At 41.9% G+C, this 24,149-nt stretch overlaps 2 protein-coding genes across 3 annotated transcripts in view; one reads left to right on the forward strand and one right to left on the reverse strand.

Annotated features, from left to right (window-relative positions):
- nop53 (NOP53 ribosome biogenesis factor) overlaps positions 1-13,143 on the reverse strand; it is a 40,054-nt gene extending 26,911 nt beyond the window's left edge. The window contains exons 1-5 of the mRNA XM_060905736.1: positions 12,907-13,143; positions 9,672-9,748; positions 9,279-9,363; positions 2,449-2,648; positions 521-576 (exon numbers count right to left, since the gene is read on the reverse strand). Of these exons, the coding sequence (XP_060761719.1) occupies positions 521-576; positions 2,449-2,648; positions 9,279-9,363; positions 9,672-9,748; positions 12,907-13,115 (627 nt within the window). The 5' untranslated portion in view covers positions 13,116-13,143. The remainder of the gene's footprint in view (positions 1-520; positions 577-2,448; positions 2,649-9,278; positions 9,364-9,671; positions 9,749-12,906) is intronic.
- Positions 13,144-15,077: 1,934 nt separating this feature from the next.
- atm (ATM serine/threonine kinase) overlaps positions 15,078-24,149 on the forward strand; it is a 258,409-nt gene continuing 249,337 nt past the window's right edge. Inside the window, exons 1-3 of one of the 2 annotated variants that reach the window (XR_009651292.1) lie at positions 15,078-15,559; positions 22,340-22,458; positions 22,562-22,707. Coding sequence is in view for 1 of the 2 variants with exons in the window: in XM_060905737.1 (XP_060761720.1) it covers positions 15,488-15,559; positions 22,340-22,458; positions 22,562-22,707 (337 nt within the window). In the remaining variant the exon portion in view is untranslated. The remainder of the gene's footprint in view (positions 15,560-22,339; positions 22,459-22,561; positions 22,708-24,149) is intronic. The other variant, XM_060905737.1, reaches the window with a different exon arrangement.

Consider the following 24,149-nt stretch of genomic DNA (forward strand, 5'->3'; position numbering starts at 1 on the left):
AACCTATCCCAGCTGACTACGGGCGAAAGGCGGGGTACACCCTGGACAAGTCGCCAGGTCATCACAGGGCTGACAGACACAGACAACCATTCTTCTGTGCATGTTATCAGGCCAAAATCACCAGGGTATGTGAACTTTTGATCAGGGTCATTTGGGTAGTTTCTGTTGTCATTATGATTTAAAAAGAGAAAAACACAGTCGTTTGACAATAAATGGTTTCACCCAACCACTAAGCATGAGTGGAAAAGATGCTTGTGTTATCATTCATATTCGCTGAAAAATGGTCAAAGAATCATAGATTCTGCCAGGGTATGTAAACTTATGAGCACAACTGTATATAAACCTGCCTTAAAGTTTGCACACTATGCATCAGGTCATATTTGTATTTTTGATGCTCCTAACCACCATTTGGGCCCAAGACACTGGTTGGGAGAGCACTGGGTTCGGATTTGTTGCGGGATTGTAGTGTTGGGTTACGCCAACGATTAAAGACCCATTAGTACTTCACTATTCTTCTCACCTTAACCAGCTTCTTCTTAGTCTGCTCGAGGTAGTAGGGATCTGCAGAGTCAGGACCTGTAACACAGATAAAGCTGAATGACACAGTAACTGTTTATTCCACAGATCAACAATACAGCACCAGGTCTACAGTTGGGGTGGGGGGTGAAAGACATCCCGCAACACCTGGATATCCTTGACTTGCAAGTGACGTCAAAGCAAAATAGAAATCCAGATGTCGACCATGTTGGGGGAGATAGAAATGTGGGGTCAAGAGACATTCCATACGAAATAGTCACGTGTGCGCGACTCTGTTTTTCCACTGCTTCAAGCGTTCTTTTAGCTATGCCATATATGGTTGTGGCCACAACAGCACTTGTGACCGTAGCACGTTCCGATTTTTTTAGAACTCCGGCTGTGATTCGGAAAGAGGGCGAGGAAACTCTGAGGCTTGGTACGGAGAGGAGACGAGCACAACATCGGCAGGGCTGATCTAACAGAGGCTAAAACCAAAACAGCTCGTGTTTGCAGTAATCATTTTATCTCCGGCGGGATTCAAAAGCTCTCTCGACAACGTCATGGAAGAATTTTATTTCGTGGGGCTAGAATCTTGCTATAAAATGAGTGTCCTCTTGACGTGGTTCACTCGGTTGTTATAACTAACACGTGTATTAGCATTTCGCTTCTACGAGCGCCAGCAAAATTACACGATAGAAACAATCCAGACTGGGCGCCTACTCAGAACACGGGCTATGCTTCGTCCAAGGTCGGACTTGATTCTTCGGCAGCCAAACCAGATAGAACGTGATCTCTGGGTACTCGATGGTCGGTAGAAGCGTCTTATCTTCAGAAAAGCCTGACTTTTTTCAATAATACGAGTCAAAACCACACATACCCATCTTCTCTTTGTATCGAATCTTCGCTCGGGCGTTCAAATCGTTGTAATACTGAGAAAATTCAGCATTGTTTACAGACACGCTTCAGGGCTGCCATCCTAATTGCTTGTATAGCCACCATCATGGCGGACGCTCATGACGTAGCACGTTTTGATCACGTCGTTGCAAGTCACCTATATAAAACATGCCAAATCTTCATTCCTGCCTCAAGGGGGAGGAGGAAAAAAAAAAAAATCCTCGTAAAGCACTTATGCTGTCAAAGAACAAGAAATCAGTGACTAGGTGGTGTGATGTGGCCTGATGCAAACTGGAACCACTTTCGAGTTGATTCTTTTCCAATCAAATTTTTTTTCCTTCCGCTTAAGGCCTCTGCATGCTCTTGCGACAAGGCTTTCGCAGATAGCTTTTCGCAGACAGTTGTAATTTATCGTTGAGCGGGGAGTAATAGGCGTGCGCGATGTTATTCACCGCCACAACGCAAGGGGGCGCGAAGTCGCTAGGAGTAGTTGGTGGGTGTGGTTAGTGGAGTGTTTATCCTCCAGGTACTTATAATGACTAGAACTGGAGTCGTATAGATGTCCGTACTTCCTCACTTCCTCAATCAACCGCTCTTCATGCTGCTCCATCTTCGCTCGTGTTTTTAAAAATGCCGGTCGTGAAAACAAACCAAACCGGGAAAGTAGGGAAGTGGAAGTGCGTGTACAGCGGATGTAGAGTGGACCAATCAGAGCCCTCTTGTCTGCGAGGCTTCTGCGGTGGTCAGAATTTTTGGGAGGTGCGCGCAGAGCGTCTGCGAAGGTGGGGGGGCTACGCAGACACTGTCTGCGACGCCATCTGCGAGGACTGGTTTGTCAGCATAAACTGGCCTTTACACCACAGCAACGTTCCAATACTTTTTATCCATTTAGAGTTACATTTAAATGCTGTCGTACATCCACAATACAAATTAACTCCTGTTGTTACATTATAGTAGCTATAAACAGTCACCCCCTCACCTGATTAGGTTATTATTAGATTTCTTTGACAAAACATCTTAAGACTCCAGTCTACTCACTGCCTTCACTCCACAGATCATAGAAGCTTCTCCCTGGATCCTTGGGGTTGAGCGGTTTCTCTTTAGTGTGCGTTTTTGTGGTCTTGCGTAGTTGCAGGAGCTTCTCTCGACGTGGCAGCATGCCCATGGCAGCCAGCTTCTCGGCCTTCTCGGCCATGCGGCGCAGCTTCTTGGCATTGGGACGCTGATACGCCAAGACACTGGTTGGGAGAGAAGCAGCAAAAAGGTGTAACTTTTACAACAGACCCAGTCATCCATGACCCCATGGTTTCCACCTGTTCTTTCATGCATTGTGTATCTTGATTGGATCCTGAGAAGGTTTTACCCATGTCTTTTGGGCATCTGAATGAAAAATCGGACTGTGCACAAACACTGATAATTAACCTCGTGTTGTTCTGTGCAACACCTTTTCTTTTAGTGAAAGGCCCCAACTTCAGCAGTCAAGGTTGCCTGGTGGACAAGTAATCTCACCAAAAAAAAAAAAAAAAAGCTATGTAATATATTAGTCCATATGTCAAAGCAATGGCCGTAAACAAGATTCGTTGAGACCCGTGCAAGACATCGTAGGACAGAAGTAAAACATACAGCGGAAACCGTGTCCAAAATCTCTCACTCATTCACGACTCCCTATACAGGGAATTACTATATAGAGGACTATATAGTGAGCTCATTGGTAAAATGAAAAAACGCTTTCGGACACTAGTCCACCGCGCTGGTAATTACATCATAACTGCCGGGCAATTAAAACATGCCAGATCAGTCGGCTGGTGGGTTTTCAAAATAATAAATACAGTGGTGCTTGAAAGTTTGTGAACTCTTTAGAATTTCCTATATTTCGGCATAAATATGACCTAAAACATCATTAGATTTCCACACAAGTCCTAAAAGTAGATAAAGAGAACCCAGTTAAACAAATGAGACAAAATTATTATACTTGGTCATTTATTTATTGAGGAAAATGATCCAATATTACACATCTGTGAGTGGCAAAAGTGTGTGACCCCCTTGTGTAGTAATAACTGCAACTAAACGTTTCCGGTAACTGTTGATCAGTCCTGCACACCGGCTTGGAGGAATTTTAGCCCGTTTCTCCATACAGAACAGCTTCAACTCTGGGATGTTGGTAGGTTTCCTCACATGAACTGCTCACTTCAGGTCCTTCCACAACATTTCGATTGGATTAAGGTCAGGACTTTGACTTGGCCATTCCAAAACGTTAACTTTATTCTTCTTTAACCATTCTTTGGTAGAACGACTTGTGTGCTTAGGGTCGTTGTCTTGCTGCATGACCCACCTTCTCTTGAGATTCAGTTCATGGACAGATGTCCTGACGTTTTCCTTTAGGATTCGCTGGTATAATTCAGAATTCATTGTTCCATCAATGATGGCAAGCCGTCTTGGCCCAAATGCAGCAAAACAGGCCCAAACCATGATACTACCACCATCATGTTTCACAGATGGGATAAGGTTCTTATGCTGGAATGCAGTGTTTTTCCCCCTTTCTCTAAACATAACGCTTCTCATTTAAACCAAAAAGTTCTATTTTGGTCTCATCCGTCCAAAAAACATTTTTCCAATAGCCTTCTGGCTTGTCCACGTGATCTTTAGCAAACTGCAGACGAGCAGCAATGTTCTTTTTGGAGAGCAGTGGCTTTCTCCTTGCAACCCTGCCATGCACACCATTGTTGTTCAGTGTTCTCCTGATGGTGGACTCATGAACATTAACCAATGTGAGAGACGCCTTCAGTTGCTTAGGAGTTGCTGACTATTACATGCCTTGCTCTCGGAGTGATCTTTGTTGGTCGACCACTCCTGGGGAGGGTAACAATGGTCTTGAATTTCCTCCATTTGTACACAATCTGTCTGACTGTGGATTGGTGGAGTCCAAACTCTTTAGAGATGGTTTTGTAACCTTTTCCAGCCTGATGAGCATCAACAACGCTTTTTCTGAGGTCCTCAGAAATCTCCTTTGTTCGTGCCATGATCTACTTCCACAAACGTGTTGTGAAGATCAGACTTTGATAGATCCCTGTTCTTTAAATAAAACAGGGTGCCCACTCACACCTGATTGTCACCCCATTGATTGAAAACGCCTGACTCTAATTTCACCTTCTAATTAACTGCTAATCCTAGAGGGTTTCATACTTTTGCCACTCACAGATGTTTAACTGGGTTCTCTTTATCTACTTTTAGGACTTGTGTGAAAATCTGATGTTGTTTTAGGTCATGTTTATGCAGAAATATAGAAAATTCTAAAGGGTTCACAAACTTTCAAGCACCACTGTACATGTGCAGGAAAGTATCTGTTTCTACAAGCCATACTGGAACAAGAGTGCTCGGAGAACAATATCCCCCGCTGGCAACTAGACCATAACTCTGGTAAAATGCGACTGAATTGAATGAAATTGCAATATGCGTATTACTGACGTAAAGAACCCTGTCAAGTTTCGTAAAATTCCTCCAAAAACCATGAGAGGAGTTGATTTCAGAAGGTGAGAACCCTTCCTGGGACGGATGAACGGAAATTGCCATGTCAATCCCCCTTCGGGCCTTTCGGCAAGCGGGGGATAAAAACAAGGTAACTTCCGACACACTATGTGGCAAATAAAAAATTTCCACCGTTGTGACACACAAAAGAAATAAAAGTGCATCAACTGTTCTACTAAACACAATGAAAACCAAGCAGCCCTCAGATCCTGGAAGAGTGTTCACATAACAGCTCTCCGGGTCCCAAGGAGTGTCTTCACATTCCCAAAGAAATACTGGGAGCGCAAGGATGAGATCATCACAGGGCTTCAGGCATTTTACAAATGAGGAATAAAAATGCACAGGAATTCATTAAAAACGTTCACACTCGGCATTGACGTGTCCTGGATGATCGGCTCGCAAGGGGCAACGTCTCACAAGGGGCTGTTCACAGCTGGCATTCTGAACGAGTCTACAGTGACCATCTGTCACGTATATTTATTACATCAGTCTTCTACTTCATTTATTTTCAGGAAGAAATGTCCTGTTAGTTCAACGTGCGTGTGCGTTTACACTGAATTAGACTTATACCTACCATGTTCACACCCTACTACACTACCACAGCGCAGTCAGTTTCTTTTTTTTGGGGGGGGGGGGGGTATTTATTCTTATTTAAATTTCTGTAGCAGTATACTAAGGCCATTATTGTTTTTTTTCTTTTTGGGGGGGGGGGGGGGGGGGGGACAGAAAAAGAAAACATTGAGGGGGAAAAAAATTCCACAGAATTTCTGAGATTAAACTTGTAAATTTACAGGAAAAAACCCTCCGATATTCGAAGATTATCCTTATTTCTGACTTCGTAATAAGGACCAAAAAACTGACGATTCTGTTTTTCGTCCGCTATTTTCTGTAATAAGAGGTGGGAAGAGTTTATGTACCAATGACACAGTTTAGGAGTTCTAAAATCCATAAAGCCCGCAATACATTTATTTAAAGTGAATTTAAATGTCCTTAAACCCCACTTTTTTCCTTATACACAGCAACAATCATGTTGATTGACCATGTGTTATTGAACTAGAGCTGATCCAAAAGGCCTTAAATTCATGGGGGAAAAAAAAAAATCAATAAGATCAGCCGATTTTCACGGAATCTACCAAGAATGAACTGGAAGGTCCCGAAGGGGTGCGTGACGTCACGCGTGTAACAATCCAGGTAGCAATTTTGTTCATGTGCACAGCAGTGGTTAGACCAGTCTCGATATGGAATCAGGTTTTGGAGAGAATTCTGATAGTGATTCTTGTGTGTCAGATGATTATCAAGGATATTCCGGAGTAAATGGTTATCTTTTCGAGCCCCCAAGACGACAAACTGCCAGTTCACGACAGTCCCACTCACTCACCGCCGATAGCGCACCACCAGCCAGAGAGAACTGGAAACAGACTGGTTTGTGGATTTTTATTCTAAGCTGGCCGCTGCAAAATATTTACATGGACCTCAATAAATGCAGAAACAATCTTTAAAACGTACACTTATTCAGTGTAATTACTGAAAGAAAATATGAATTGGGTGACAACAGGGGAAATCGACGAACTGTCCAAATGTCAGCTCAAATGTCGCTTATTAAATAAATGGGTTTCGTTTTTGCCCCAGTAATTCCCATGTGGTCGTTCTTGCGGTGATGAAAACTTGAGGAATCGGATTTATTATTAGTCGGCGACGTGAAATCTGCCCGCTTCGTTTGGACAAACTTCACCAACTGTCATTTCTTGGAAATTCGTGAACCGAATGTCTTGTTGTATCGGAACTTGAACATCCAAACACGACACCGTACTTTCACGTTGTTATTTTTCTAAGATTCCAACAACAATATCCAATTTAATCGAGTAAACAAGTACGGAGTCAGATGAACCGAAATGATCCAGATAACTGGGGTTCTATGTATGATGTCATGCGAGATTAGCCCTGCAAGGCAAGGCTACCTTTTTCCGGGGTCCGGAAAGCATTTATTTATAGGGGTGTTCACACGGCAACTTTTACTCCAGTATAGCACCGGGGCTGCCCCGGTAGAGCGTTCACACGGTACAAAGTTATACTGGTGTAGCCCCTGAAAGCTGCTTAAACCGGTGCAAATCTAACCCTGCTCGGGAGGTGGTTTAAGAAATTTACTCCGGAGTAAATGCTAGTTTGCGGGGCAGCACCGATATAAAATGGGACGTCTGAACGCTACAGGGGTAGACTCGCTACGCGTGAGGAGAGTTGATTACATACGGGCATTGCATAATTTGCATCCTGGTATTTTGCGCTTCCAAAATGGCGAATATCAACAACAACAACAGAACTGCGTGTCTTCCAGTGTTGCCAGATTGGGCGGTTTTAAGTACATTTTGGCAGATTTGAACATATTTTGGGCTGGAAAACGTCAGCAGTATCTGGCAACACTGGTGTCTTCATCCACGTTGTTTTCCCGGCGCTTGGTGATGCCATGACAACCGGGAAAAGGAAGTACATTTTCACGCATGCGCATATTTCATTTCCACATTATTACTATCGTATAGCACGGTCGCAAAAACTGCCGTGTGAACGCAAGTGGGGCTGCACCGGTGCCAACACGCTTCTCTCTAGTAAGCAGGTTTGTGACGTGTGAACGCTCCACAAAATTTACACCGGTGTAAGATATATCGCAATAAAATACATCGGTGCAGCATCGATGCAAATATGTGCCGTGTGAACACCCCTTATTTATTTATTTTTAAATCAAGCACAAAACCAGGCCCCTGAGGCATATCGAACAGCAACAATCTCCATTTCAGAAGCCTTCAGCCTCTTGCCCATTACATAGCAGGGGTTACAGTATGGGGGCGGTGAAGTCCTCTGGTAACCAGAGTTTGACTCCCCACTCGCATCTGCATTGCGTCAAAAATTTGACGTATAAATTAATTGAAAGAAATACAACAAGTTGGATGTGATAAAGTTAACAAAATCCTATTTTGAATGAAAAACCGAGAGTCTAGCATTGTCGTGAAATCCCTACGATATACCGTAATCTACGACTTTGGAGATCGTTCATGCGTACCATACAAAAGAGAAAAATACAAAATGTCTGAATGAAAAGAAGAGTCACCAGATATTTATTTTAAAAGGTATTTGATCGCCATTTCTCCGATTTCGATGAATTCAATGTATAATTACATACACATTTATTTGTTAAAAAAAAAAATATATATATATATATATAAATAAAATGAGTGATTCCACGCTTATGGGTACTGAAATGGGGACATAAACTTATTTTTAAAAATTCACCTAAAACCATTTCTTTTTTTTACCATCAGGTCACAAAACATGTAATCTTTAATGAATGATATGTTAAAAGATAACTTTAATTTTCTGAGATGTAATAAAAACATATTTATATGCCAAAGTCAGAACGTAACAGAAGTGTTGTGGACATATAGATTCTCAATTTTAACAATGTAGAATTACTTTTTGAAACATAGGAAGGTGATGTTTTAGCAAATATAATTAATAAACATGTGTAGTAGAATAAACATACACATTCTTTCAATAAGATTAACATGGTATAGAGCTAGATTGTAATTAATTTGTAACAGACGCGAGATGGACAATCGTAACAGAAGTAATGTAACAGACATCATTTTGGAACTCATAGGCTTGACTTTGGCATATAAATATGTTTTTATTACATCTCAGAAAATTAAAGGTATCTTTTAACATATTCATTAAAGATTACATGTTTTGTGACCTGATGGTAAAAAAAAGAAATGGTTTTAGGTGAATTTTTAAAAATAAAGTTCATGTCCCCATTTCAGTACCCATAAGCGTGAAATCACTCATTTTATATAACTTGCTAATCTCAGAGAATATCCAAGTTTCTCTTGTAAATTTACTACTTTAATCTTGGAAACTGAGTTCTCTCCAGGTCTGTATTTTTTACCAACAACGGCCCTAGTACACCTTCGTACATTTCTAACATTAAAGTACTTTTATCTAGCCGTCCATCTATGAAAACATACCAAAATGAAGCTTGTTCTAACATCACCTTTATACATCAGGCAACAAGTTCTGACATTCGATACGATTTCCACACAGTGTGATCTTGCAATGATTACATCACTTCCAGCCAGGACAAGAACGCAGTCTATCGAGTGCTCCTTTGTCGTTGTCTGAGACGCACCAAGGCGAATGTGATATGGCCATTTGCACCCCAGACCACCACAATACACCTTTGAGACACGTTCGACCCTGTTCGGACCCGTACTTGGGACCAACCACTTGTGAGCCGATCAACAAGGACGTGTTTTGGGTGACTTAAGACAACAGAGTGTTATTCATTATTCACTTACTCTTTAGGTGCTGAAACACGAGAATCTGGCTGCAGGATCCGATCTATCCAAAGTGGCTTGGAGCGTTTATTCTTCTCAACGGCTTCTAGAAAGAGAAATTAAACCGCTGAAACATCAGGTATCCGATACTATTGGAACACTAGTTAATCATCGATATTTTTTTCCCCAAAAAATAAGCACAATTTGGGGGGGGCAGCGAATACATTTCACTACACTTGCTCAATCAATCAATGCTAGCAAAAAAAAGCGTGATAAATTATTCCATATGTTCTCGGACTTGACATTTCCTATACAAGCAAATGTTCAGAAAAGAACAGGACACAACAGTAAAACACGTACACTGGACAACACGGCAACAAGTAGGAGTGTGACTGTATGGAGCTGGACATTTACCTGACTTTGGGATACTTTTCTTTTCTCCTGTGTCCACGAAGAAGAGACTTTCATCTGGTTTGTCTGCTATCAGACCTCTGTGGATGGATAGATGGAAAGAGTTAAGAGTCAGAATGATTGCCCAGACAGAGGGACGGGAGGAGGAAAAGCAAACACCAGGGTCGCGTGGAGGAAGCGGAGGTGATGTTCAGTACCACTTTAAACCATGAGAAAACAAATTCAACAGCGAAGGAAGCAAATTTAATACTTATTAGCCTTAAATGTTATACCTTAAACACGAACATTTAAAAGATGCCCCTTTCCCACCAAAGCAGTTCCAGGGCTGGTTTGGGGCCAGTGCTTAGTTTGGAACCGGGTTTTCTGCTTCCACTGACAAAGAACTGGCTCTGGGGCCAGAAAAACCAGTTCCAGGCTAGCACTAACTCTTTGCTGGGCCAGAGGAAAGAACCGCTTACGTCAGCGTGGGGGGTGGGGTGGGGGCGCGGAGTTGTTAAGACCAACAACAATAACAAGGCCGCGAAAGATCGCCATTTTTAAGCGACGAGAAGCAGCAGCTGTACAAACGCGAAGTCATCCATTATTATTATTGTTGTTGTTGCTGCTTCTTCCGTGTTGTTTTTGCTTCGATGTTCGCACCAAGGTTTATGCAAAAGTAGCGACGTAACTGACGTATACAGCGACGTAACTGATGCGGCTTCCCTTAGCACCACGAGCTATGGAAAAGCAAACTGGTTCTCAGCTGGCTCGCAAGTTGAACGAGTTGTGAACCAGAACCGGCCCCGAACCAGCCCTGGAACTGATTTGGTGGAAAAGGGGTAAAGGTGGAAAACAGCCTCTCTTTACTTCATTCAACCGTTTCCATCAACTGATAACTTCACAAAAATGACCTCAGCCATGGATACAGAAGACTTGGTTTATTGATTTATTTAATGTTTTGACTCAATTACCTGGTTTTACTTGATGCTCTCAGGACTTACAGTATATTTTATGTACAATGTGACTAATGTGCAATTCTTACACAACGGACAAAAAAAGTTTCGCTTTTATGATGCAAAATGCTTAAAGCATATACGCAGAACCATGGCCTCACTTGCGTTTATAAATGCCTTGAGACCTCAAGAATGGCATAGGAATAGTTTTAAGCGTTAACAATAAATCTAATACAGTATCTTTTACGATTCATATAGGTAGCGGTCTGAGTGAATGACCTTGACGTCCGCAACATCACCGCAGGAAGTCTATCGGTCTCATCACCATTTCCGCTATACTAAAACACAGAGCTGACTGCAACTCTGATCCTCCATTTTGAGCTAATTTATCGCCATGCCACGTAGATGTGTTGCTGGCGGGTGCAGCAACATGACAGAAAGTGGATTTACTTTGCATTCATGGCCCAAGAATGTTCAAACTGCAAAGATTTGGACGCGTTTTGCAAGAACTTCACGGGCACATTGGGTGCCTACGAAGTGGTCTCTCCTCTGCTCTGCATATTTTATTCAAGACTTGTACGAGACCTCTGATCTGTTGAGGAGCGTTGGCTATAAGCCCGTATTGTAAGAGGGTGCAGTACCAACAATTAAAGGAAAAGAAAATGACAAGAAAAGGAACAGTTGCACCAGTTCTCCCGGAGTGTGAGCTGAGGGTTGCTGGTAAAACCCGGGATGGAATGTGACATCATATCGCTCAGGCAGTGGCCTCCCCACGGTTGCCACTAAAACCCGTGACATCCCGTTCCGGGTTTTAGTAATTGCCTGAGCCGAGCAGTAATGGCGGAGTACTCAGTACAGAGAAAATAGAGAATGAGTGGACCATTATATATTATATATATCCCCCACATTTATGCAGCATACAAGAGTCAAGGATGGAGATACTATCCACTCAAAAATTTATTTAAAAATAAAGGTTCTGCGTATCTCCGTTAACACTGTTTAAGTTATATGCGTGTTATATAAAACCCTTTGACAAACAAAACTATCCCTGTATTCAAAATCGCTCCCTACTCACTATATAGGGCACTATATAGAGGGGACGCCATTTTGTAGTGCTGTCTGAAACCTTAGTGAGGATTATTTACACCCTATATAGCATAGTGCACTCAAAGTATCCCACAATGCATCACGAAAAATAGTGTACAACGATGGTCATTATCCAAAGCAATATATCCCATCATGCATTGCGGCCGCGTTGAAAGAAATCAAATTAAAAGTCTCAAATTTAATTTAATAAAAGGCAGCGGCAAAGAAGAAAATAGTCAGCCTTGATTTTAAAAAAAAAACTACAAGATGTCGGTACTTCGTATTAATTAACGTGGGAAATACACTCAGTATAATATGTATTTATTACAAAAACACAGGCATGTATTTATTATTTTGAAAACCAACCAGCCGACTGATCCGGCACGTTTTAATTATGCGACAGTAATGACGTCAATACCAGCGCGACGGACTAGTGTCCGAAAGCGTTTGAAATGTCCTTGTTTTTGAAAGAAAAGCAGTGTTCTTTTCAATGAAGATCACTTTAAACTAATCAGAAATCCACTCTATACATTGCTAATGTGGTAAATGACTATTCTAGCTGCAAATGTCTGGTTTTTGGTGCAATATCTCCATAGGTGTATAGAGGCCCATTTCCAGCAACTATCACTCCAGTGTTCTAATGGTACAATGTGTTTGCTCGTTGCCTCAGAAGGCTAATGGATGATTAGAAAACCCTTGTACAATCATGTTAGCACAGCTGAAAACAGTTGAGCTCTTTAGAGAAGCTATAAAACTGACCTTCCTTTGAGCAGATTGAGTTTCTGGAGCATCACATTTGTGGGGTCGATTAAATGCTCAAAATGGCCAGAAAAACGTCTTGACTATATTTTCTATTCATTTTACAACTTATGGTGGGAAATAAAAGTGTGACTTTTCATGGAAAGTACAAAATTGTCTGGGTGACCCCAAACTTTTGAACGGTAGTGTAGTCGTCTATATAGTAAGAGTGAGCGATTTCGGACACATGGTATAGCTAAAAATAAAAATCAAATTAAAAACAAAAATGACGACGCAGTCGCTTTTAAACCACGTGACCAGAAATCTTTCTCGCACGTGGCGAAATATGGGTAACTTAAATCATCAGACTTTATACAAATCCTTCAAGACTATATAACCGAAAACAAACTGAATTTAGTATTAAAACACTAAAAGTGGCTGCGTGTGTGTGAGAAAGACTTCCAGCTCGCTCGCTCACTCACCCTGTAGCTCTTTCCTGGAGTCTTACATCCTCCAAAAACTCTTCGACATCCTGAACATCGCTATACTTCTTCCAGTTCTTTTTCTTATTTTTGCTGACACGCTTTCGACGCCCGAGATTTGCACTTTCATCATTACCAGGACGCGATTTTAGAGACAGAAAGCCAGGCTGAGACGCCGCCACGCGTTTATGTTTTCTGGCAGCGGCCATGTTGCCGAATGAAAAAGGGGCGGAGTTGGTAGAGTGGGCGGGGAGACACTTCCTGCTTTTTTTTTTAATCTTTATTGAAAACACAGCAACAAAATACAAATCCAGTTATTAATACAAACAACAAACCAAGAGCCAGGAGGAGGTTTTCAAATAAAAACATTGAATAATGAGCACAAATAAAAAGTTTTAGCAGCTTTCTTGTTTTTACAGTCAGAGATGTTGATATACTGTTCAGTTTCCTTTTCAAATGCTGTAAATGAAGGTTTGAATGACTAAACTTAGCTTTATGAATATGGTATTTTCAGAGGTGGACAGTAACCAAGAACATTTACTTGAGTACTGTACTTAAGTACACTTTTTGAGTATCTGAACTTTACTTGAGTATTTTTTTTTTTGAAAGTTATGACTTTAACTTCACTACATCTCATCTCATTATCTCTAGCCGCTTTATCCTGTCCTACAGGGTCGCAGGCAAGCTGGAGCCTATCCTGGCTGACTACGGGCGAAAGGCGGGGTACACCCTGGACAAGTCGCCAGGTCATCACAGGGCTGACACATAGACACAGACAACCATTCACACTCACATTCACACCTACGGTCAATTTAGAGTCACCAGTTAACCTAACCTGCATGTCTTTGGACTGTGGGGGAAACCGGAGCACCCGGAGGAAACCCACGCGGACACAGGGAGAACATGCAAACTCCACACAGAAAGGCCCTCGCCGGCCACGGGGCTCGGCCACGGGGCTCGAACCCAGGACCTTCTTGCTGTGAGGCGACAGCGCTAACCACTACACCGCCGTGCCGCCCTCAATAAATAAATGACCAAGGATAATATTTTTGTCTCGTTTGTTTAACTGGGTTCTCTTTATCTACTTTTAGGACTTGTGTGAAAATCTGATGATGTTTTAGGTCATATTTATGCAGAAATATAGAAAATTCTAAAGGGTTCACAAACTTTCCAGCACCACTGTAAGTAATGAAGTTGGGTACTTTGTCCATCTTTGGGTATTTTCCTAAAATGATCAAATTTATTGTATATAATTCTGTTACACAAAAAAGACAATACATTTTTTTTAATTTCGATATGTACAGTGAGGGCGGCACGGTGGTGTAGTGGTTAGCGCTGTCGCCTCACAGCAAGAAGGTCCGGGTTCGAGCCCTGTGGCCGGCGAGGGCCTTTCTGTGCGGAGTTTGCATGTTCTCCCCGTGTCCGCGTGGGTTTCCTCCGGGTGCTCCGGTTTCCCCCACAGTCCAAAGACATGCAGGTTAGGTTAACTGGTGACTCTAAATTGACCGTAGGTGTGAATGTGAGTGTGAATGGTTGTCTGTGTCTATGTGTCAGCCCTGCGATGACCTGGCGACTTGTCCAGGGTGTACCCCGCCTTTCGCCCGTAGTCAGCTGGGATAGGCTCCAGCTTGCCTGCGACCCTGTAGAACAGGATAAAGCGGCTTGAGATAATGAGATGAGATGAGATGTACAGTGAGCCGGAGACTCGTTATGAATACATTCGAACCTTTATATAAAATCTAATTAAAATAACTAATTAAAAATGTGTAAAATAGAAACCTAAAACTGTTATACTGCATAGATAAATAATAAATTGGGGAAAAAAGAAGAAAAAAAATCATGATAAAAATCCTTATCAATAGAGAAAACAACATACATTAGGGTTAATAAAAATATTAATTGAAAGAAAAATAAATAAATAAATAAATATACATATGAATATCTCATTTGATTGAATTATTTATAAATAAGTTAAAAGGTGTCTGGGGGGAATAAGGCTACATCATGCTGCATAATTTACACCTTCGATACAAGGAAATAAATAAAAATTGTAATGCTCGGCTTTTCCGCAGCGCTCCTGCACACTAGGTGGCGCTGATTGTCTCTCTAGAGCACGGAGTATCAAAGGCTGAATGCCGAATGCAGCAAACAGTCCCTATATAGGTGCACTAAATAGGGTTTATAATCACGAACGATGCGCCCTGTGTACAGATTTTAAGTCTTGATTTAGGATTAAATCCAAAATGAAGAAGAGTGGGATTTTTTTTCCACACGTGTGCGTGAAAGTTGTGTCCGAGTTGCAGAGAGAAAACAAAATAAACACCGTGTGTCCGGAACCAGTGATCTCTGTTTCTGCGCTTGTGCTTCGCCTGAAGACAGATCCTGCTGCTTTAGCATCTCAGTGAACCTGATTAGCAAGTCATGTTTATATCAAATCATTGCTAGCCTTCAGGCTTCATCACATCACATCTGTTTATCAGCTGCTTGGTGGGAATAAATTATTCAAAGCATTGTTAGTTGATTTCTTTTTTTTATCTCTTCAATCATTCGCACTGAGAGTTTTAAAGCCAATGGCAGGAAAATGAGTCTGCGACTGAATGAGCTGCTGCTGTGCTGCCGAGGACTGGATAATGACAAGGCCACAGAGAGGAAGGTACTGAGATCTCACTTCTCAAACCAGTCAACTGGCTGATTCTCTGACCTTTATTATTATTATTATTATTATTACTGAGAAAAAAATGCAAAGCAGTTCATGTTAGAATTATAGAGCCGAGATAAACAGGCATTTATATATAAAGTTTCATTTTTTGGCATCCAGAAAATAATTTGCTGTTAAGAAAAATAATTAAAATAGGTTTTACAAAAAAAAAAGTTTTGTAGATTGTCTGTCTTCTAATTTTCCTTTTGATCGTGTCTGGTTTTCTTTTTGTATCCTGTCCTTGTACCATTTTCGTCCAATCAAAAGCTCTCGAAAGCACCTTTGTCCCGCCCCTTATAGAACAGAATACATTAGGGTGGTCCCGAAATGTATGGGAAATTTTTTTTTTTACCAAAACATTCCGACCACCCTACCATTTTTTTACATAGGCTAAAAGAAGGCAACAAGTAAAATTTCAGAAAAATTGGTTAATATTTAGAGGTGCCACACGAGGTTGCAAATCGGGTTAAGCCATTAACATTAGTTGGTGCGTAGACTGTTGCAGAGCAGATCTCAAACCCTCAAAAAGTCACAGTTCTAGAGGGAATATGCCACTTCTATGAAAAAGAAGAGGCAGGAAGAGTTTATAGACTGATAGAAGGTTAACTTTCATGCACTAAGGGGCATACCTGTCAACTTTGAGGTTTGAAAAAAAGGGATATTTCTCAGATTTTTAACTCAAAATAAGGGAAAATTTCGGAAAGTCATACCCTTCACCAAAAGTGGGTGTGTAGTTGAATGGGGGGCAATTTTCTATCTAGTATTTGTGATTTCCTGTACTCTGGTGCATGTTGGTGATAGCCAAGACCCAAACTCAGTATGCTTATGGTTTATAGAGTACATTTGTGAATAAACTATACTTTTATTTTAGTGCTGTCAAGCGATTAAAATATTTAATCGCGATTAATGTCGCGACTGTCATAGTTAACTCGCGATTAATCGCAATTTAATCGCACATTTTTGTCACATGAAAAACCATTGTAATTCTCTTATCAGCATAAAAAAGTGAATGGGCTTGCTCACCGTTCAAACTACGGGGGTACACGGGGGATCCGAGATCCCCTGAAACAGACATGAGATCCCTTGAAAACATGATTTGGGAAATGTTGGGGGGTCTCTAAAATATTGGCAAAATGATGTTTATTGACATAGCAATCGTGTGTAACGGGAAGCATTTGCATATCCGAAGTGAGCGCGTGATGGAGAGCCGCGCTCTGAGACAAGCGCAAGCACCCCCCCCAAGGGAAAAAAAAGGGACCCCCCCCCCCCCCCCCCCCCGAAAATATCGGCATAGTTCGAACACTGGTTGTACCAATGTTTTTTTTTTTTATTGCAGAGCATAACACGTCTTGTCACAGCCACTGCAAAGTGGGGCTGGAGCCGCCGATGGGAAAACGAAACCTAAGCCGAGCACCGTGGCTCTTCGGGGGAGGGCAGAGGACTCTGCCTGTGTGGGGCATGGCATCATGTCACAGAGCGTTAATCTCACGATAAAAAAATTATCGCCGTTAAAATTGAGTCAAGTTAACGCGTTAATAACGCGACATTTTTGACAGCACTAATTTATTTTTATTTGCTTTCAGTGGTACCAGTTATTTCCCAAATTAAGGGCTAAAATACGTATCTTATGTTAAAATAAGAGAGGTCATTATATAACCAGTCAGTAAATTAAATTCCATTGCAATTTATTATGGTTTTACCATAGTCATGGCCTCGGAACACTAGATAGATAGATAGATAGATAGATAGATAGAGTAATAAAGAGTAATATAAGATATTAAACCAAGAGTGATTTAAAATGGGTAAGTTTCAGATAGAAAATAAAATAGACAATGAGTGGATAAAACAGTTAATACACCAATTAGTTTACACTAGACTATTTATGAGGTCTTAGCCAGGACATACTTAATGTAAACATGTGTAGCTTACCTTTGATTATTTGGGAGGCTTTCGTTTTCCCCATGGAAAATTTCTTTGCGAGGGAAGAGTCTGGGAACATTCCAGCCACGCACTTGTTGAAATCATCAAAGAAAGAGAGGCTAATGTTTTTCTTAGCTATTAGCATCGCCATCTTCACCTCAGACCTAATCAGTGTTGCCAGATACTGCTGACGTTTTCCAGCCCAAAACATGTTCAAAACCCGCCAAAATGCACTTGAAACCGCCCAACTTGGGCGGGAAACCGCGCAATCTGGCAACACTGGACCTAATCACTTGTCCAGCCTCGCCTCCGGACGGAGTTATGTAATTACTGATGCCTGAGAGGGCGGGGACGTGAATTCATGACCCGACTTCCTGCTGTAAACTCCTGTCAGAAGCGCGTCATGAATTCTGGACCTACCGACTTTTTTATATTGTGAAAATACGGGACGTTTATATAATGTGAAAATATGGGATATTTTCGGGAAAATAAAAAAACGGGAAGACAGCGGGAAATAAGTCAAAATAAGGGATTTCCCAGGAAAAACAGGAGGGTTGACAGGTATGCTAAGGGGTTCTTAAACAATGAGCACTGATCGTAATGCTGATGAAGTTGTGAATGTTCTTCTTTCTATGTTTTTCAGATGGCTAGCAACAGTAATACAAGTAGTACCGGTGGTGCAAAGCACAAAACCAGAAAGGACAATCATGTTTGGTTAATTGGTCCCACTTCCAAGGAACTGTCTGGTACCCCTTTTCAACCTAATCAGTTCCAGGGCTGGTTTGGGGCCAGTGCTGGTGTTGGTTCACAACTTGTTCAACTTGCGAGCCAGCTGAGAACCAGTTTGATTTTCCATAGCTTGGGGTGCTAAGGGAAGCCACGTCATTATGTCGCTGTATACGTCAGTTACGTCGCTGTATATGTCGGTTACATCGCTATGTTTGCATAAACCTTGGCGCGAATATCGAAGCAAAAACAACACGGAAGAAGCAGCAGCAGCAACAACAACAATAATAATAATGGATGACTTCGCGTTTGTACAGCTGCTGCTTCTCGTCGCTTAAAAATGGCGATCTTTCGTGGTCTTGTTATTGCTGTTGGTCTTAACAACTCCGCCCCCCCGCTGACGTAAGCGGTTCTTTCCTCTGGCCCAGCAGAGAGTTGGTGCTAGCCTGGAACCGGTTTTTCTGGCCCCAGAGCCAGTTCTTTGTCAGTGGAAACAGAAAACCCGGTTCCAGACTAAGCACTGGCCCCGAACCAGCCCTGGAACTGCTTTGGTGGAAAAGGGGCATGGGAGAAAGCTTCCTTCTGCTAGGGAAGTCCTTAGTGTGTTCTTTTATCTCCACAAGATACCATAATACCGAAGGGTTTAGAAAATCACAGACAAGTAATAGCTATTGTTACTTTGAACACAGGAAGTTATATTACTGTATTGTTTGTATTAATATGGAACAGTTAATAAGCCACATTATTTTATTTTGTGTCTTGAGTGAAAACTTTAATGGCTTTGTGGCACCTCTAAACATTGTTCAATCTTAACCAAATTTCGCACAATAACTTCTTTTAGGCAATGTAAAAAAAAAAAGGTAAGGTGGTCGTAACAAAATCCTAAAAAAAAATTTGGGGACCACCCTACTATACACATGTACAGTGAGATTAAAGCATCTCCAATAACAGTGCAAAACAGTGAGTAGAGTGAGAGAGAGAGAGAGAGAGAGAGAAAGGGGGGGAGAAAAAATAAAATAAAAAATAATAATGGGGGGGGGGGGAGTGTGTCAGGGGGGTAAGGTGCACAGTTCTGAGGTGTGTGTGTTGTTACACATTATGGAGTGAGGTATTGCTCATTGCACATATAAATTATTACACGAGAGATTCACATTATAAAATAAAATATTACACATTTATGAAGTATTGCAAGGTAAGGTAGGTGCACAGACTTGAGGTGTGTGTAAGGTGCACAGTCCTGAGGTGAGGTGAATGTGTTGTGTTTCACGTTATGGAAACACAAGTCAAGTCAAGTTTATTGTCGGATATGCTATACATGCTCGACATACAGCACAGATGAAATTTCAGTCCTCTCTGACCCACGGTGCAAACAGGCAATGCAATAAATAAAAACAGAATAATTGAAATAAACAATACAAACAGTATAAACACTCTAGATAAGAACTAGACATAGGCTAAACAGTCATACTAGTGCATCTCAAAAAATTAGAATACCATGAAAAAGTTCCTTTTTTTTCATAATTTAATTCAAAAAGGTAAACTTTCATATATTCTATATTCATTACATGTAAAGTGAAATATTTAAAGCCGTTTTTGTTTTAATTTTGATGATTATGGCTTATAGCTCATGAAAATCAGAAATCCAGTATCTCAAATTATTAGAATATTCCCTAAGATCAATCAAAAAAAAGGATTTGCAATACAGAAATGTCCAACTTCTGAAAGTATATACATACATGCGGTTGGGGCTCCTTTACCATGAATTACTGTATCAATGCGGTGTGGCATGGAGGTGATCAGCCTGTGGCACTGCTGAGGTGTTATTGAAGCCCAGGTTGCTTTGATAGTGGCCTTCAGCTCATCTGTATTTTTGAGTCAGGTGTTTCTCATCTTCCTCTTGACAATACTCCATAGATTCTCTATGGGGTTCAGGTCAGGCAAGTTGGCTGGCCAATCAAACACAGTAATATCATGGTCAGCAAACCATTTGGTAGTAGTTTTGGCACTGTGGGTAGGTGCTAAGCTCTGCTGGAAAAGGAAATCAGCATCTCCATAAAGCTCGTCAGCAGATGGAAGCATGAAGTGCTCTAAAATCTCCTGGTAGATGGCTGTGTTGACTTTGGACTTGATAAAATACAGTGGACCAACACCAGCAGATGACATGGCACCCCAAATCATCACAGACTGTGGAAACTTCACACTGGGCTTCAAACCCCTTGGATTCTGTGCCTCTCCACTCTTCCTCCAGACTCTAGAACCATGATTTCCAAATTAAATGCAAAATGTACTTTCATCTGAAAAGAGGACTTTGGACCACTGAGCAACAGTCCATTTCTTTCTCTCCTTAGCCCAGATAAGACACTTCTGACATTGTCTCTGGCTCAGGAGTAGCTTGATATTAGGAATGCAAAAGTTGTATCCCCTTTCTTGAAGATATCTGTTCGTGATGGGTCTTGATACACTGACACCAGCCTCAGTCCACTCCTTGTGAAGCTCTCCCAAGTTCTTGAATCAACTTTTCTTGACAATCCTCTCAAGACTGCGGCCATCCCTGTTGCTTGTGCACCTTTTCTAGCCACCCTTTTCAGCAATGACCTTTTGTGGCTTACCCTGCTTGTGGAGAGCATCAGTGATCATCTTCTGGACAACAGTCAAGTCAGCAGTCTTCCCCATGATTGTGGTTGTGTGTACTGAACTAGACCGAGAGATACACTGTGTTCATACTGTTTTACTCAAACTCGAAATGAAATATTCTAATATTTTGAGATGTTTTTTTTTTTGTACTGTATGCCATACTGATTAAAATAGAAAAATGCTTGAAACATTTTAGTTTGTGTAATGAGTCTATAATATATAACATTTTCATCTCATCTCATTATCTCTAGCCGCTTTATCCTGTTCTACAGGGTCGCAGGCAAGCTGGAGCCTATCCCAGCTGACTACGGGCGAAAGGCGGGGTACACCCTGGACAAGTCGCCAGGTCATCACAGGGCTGACACATAGACACAGACAACCATTCACACTCACATTCACACCTAGGGTCAATTTAGAGTCACCAGTTAACCTAACCTGCATGTCTTTGGACTGTGGGGGAAACCGGAGCACCTGGAGGAAACCCACGGGGACAACATGCAAACTCCACACAGAAAGGCCCTCGCCGGCCCCGGGGCTCAAACCCAGGACCTTCTTGCTGTGAGGCGACAGCGCTAACCACTACACCACCGTGCCACCCTGGGACATACTTTCATATTAAAAAAAAACAAAATTTGTCCAGAATATGCACTTTAAATCATTTCCAGTACTTGAAGAAGCCCGCCCAAAAACCTTCATCAGTTTAGACTGCGCCACTGTTCGGTTCACGCAGAGAGAATTCCACCACCATACAAGGCCAATAAAGACGCACTGCGATTGGTCAAAAGCTTGATGCCCATTTTGGTCATTATGTGTCATCGATTTTTATTGGTCACAAACATGTGCTCATTGTTTACACTCTGGCTTTTCTAGAAAGGGTTTTTAAAAAAAAGATGACTTATGATAAAGATGACAAATACATTCATCTGTGTGACAACTGCTCATAATTTTCTCGACACTGATGGATCATGTTCGTCAATAACGAGCACCAGCGGGAACCCTGGTTTCCTCCGGGTGTTCCTGTTTCCCCATTGTCCAGAGACATGCGGTTAGGTTGAATTGAATGGTTGGGTGGGAACTGCTGTATGTCCTCAACGTCCACCCTGGGTAGCTACCCTGGGCACTCTGGGTAGCTCTCCTGAGCGAGTTAACAAATCTGCAGTGTTGGGAGAGTACCGACCCTAAAGTAGGAGCTAAAAAATTCCCTCAAAACAGCGTTCTAAGAACTATCATTGTCATTTCCTGCAGTGCGGATACGCAAAAAAGGGGAACTTCCTCCAAGTTCATCCAGTCCAAAATCACCGAAAGTTAGGACTGGAGAAATAACAGCACTACCCATGTTCAGTGTTAAGCCGATGTTGGGCTTCATGGCAGGACAGTAACACACAGACAAGGACGTAGGTTATTTGCTTGCTATTTATTCCTCGTACTCATGAATTATTTTATTCTCCCACGCAGAAGGAAGTTGATCGTCTCAGGAGGCTTCTTCGGGATCCCGAAACAGTGCGGGAACTCGACAGTGTGTCCAACGGAGCCTTGAAAGGGAGCAGCCATCTCACCTGGGATGCTGTGTTCAGGTGTGTGATGCTGGTCACACAACTAAATGGCTGTCATTTGGGCGTGCTTCATGCTTAAATCATGTGTGCTGATGTGCTGCATTGTAAATAAATCTCACTCCAGGTTCTTGAAGCGGTACCTGCAGAAAGAGACAGAGCTCCTGAAGTCGAGCAAAGCGAACGTCTCGGCTGCCACTCGGACCAACCGGCAAAAGAAGATGCAGGAGATCAGCAGCCTGATAAAGTTCTTCGTCCGATGTGCCAACAAACGTAAGCTTTCAGCCGTCTTTGCTCACTCTGAAAATGTTAGGTTTTACGTGGTGTATGATGTTATCATGTCTTGTGAACAGCATGTATTTCAAGAATATTGGCTGGCACTGAGCGGTCTATCAGATATATTCTATTCAGCTAGCATGATATTGAACGAGTCAGAGACGAGTGCAGTGTGCAAGATGAAACCGTGCAAAGCCCCCAGCCCCTCTGGCATCGTGGCGGAAATGTTAAAGGCCTCTGATGAGGTTCGCATCCCTCTTCTGGCCAACCTTACAAATGCTATCATTGCTGAGAAGAAAATCCCAGAGGACTGGAACACGAGTTATATCATTAACCTATATAAAGGCAAGGGAGATGCAGTGGAGAGTGGCAACTACAGGGGTCTTAAACTAACTGAGCACTGTTTGAAGGTACAACCCTGATTCCAAAAAAGTTGGGACAAAGCACAAATTGTAAATAAAAACGGAATGCAATGATGTGGAAGTTTCAAAATTCCATATTTTATTCAGAATAGAACATAGATGACATATCAAATGTTTAAACTGAGAAAATGTATCATTTAAAGAGAAACATTAGGTGATTTTAAATTTCAGGACAACAACACAACTCAAAAAAGTTGGGACAAGGCCATGTTTACCACTGTGAGACATCCCCTTTTCTCTTTACAACAGTCTGTAAACGTCTGGGGACTGAGGAGACAAGCTGCTCAAGTTTAGGGATAGGAATGTTAACCCATTCTTGTCTAATGTAGGATTCTAGTTGCTCAGCTGTCTTAGGACTTTTTTGTCGTATCTTCTGTTTTATGATGCGCCAAGTGTTTTCTATGGGTGAAAGATCTGGACTGCAGGCTGGCCAGTTCAGTACCCGGACCCTTCTTCTACACAGCCATGATGCTGTAATTGATGCAGTATGTGGTTTGGCATTGTCATGTTGGAAAATGCAAGGTCTTCCCTGAAAGAGACGTCGTCTGGATGGGAGCATATGTTGCTCTAGAACCTGGATATACCTTTCAGCATTGATGGTGTCTTTCCAGATGTGTAAGCTGCCCATGCCACACGCACTAATGTAACCCCATACCATCAGAGATGCAGGCTTCTGAACTGAGCGCTGATAACAACTTGGGTCGTCCTTCTCCTCTTTAGTCCGAATGACACGGCGTCCCTGATTTCCATAAAGAACTTCAAATTTTGATTCGTCTGACCACAGAACAGTTTTCCACTTTGCCACAGTCCATTTTAAATGAGCCTTGGCCCAGAGAAGACGTCTGCGCTTCTGGATCATGTTTAGATACGGCTTCTTCTTTGACCTATAGAGTTTTAGCTGGCAACAGTGGATGGCACGGTGAATTGTGTTCACAGATAATGTTCTCTGGAAATATTCCTGAGCCCATTTTGTGATTTCCAATACAGAAGCATGCCTGTATGTGATGCAGTGCCGTC

This window comes from Neoarius graeffei, chromosome 23 (assembly GCF_027579695.1).
Source record: "Neoarius graeffei isolate fNeoGra1 chromosome 23, fNeoGra1.pri, whole genome shotgun sequence".
Taxonomy (NCBI): Eukaryota; Metazoa; Chordata; class Actinopteri; order Siluriformes; family Ariidae; genus Neoarius; species Neoarius graeffei.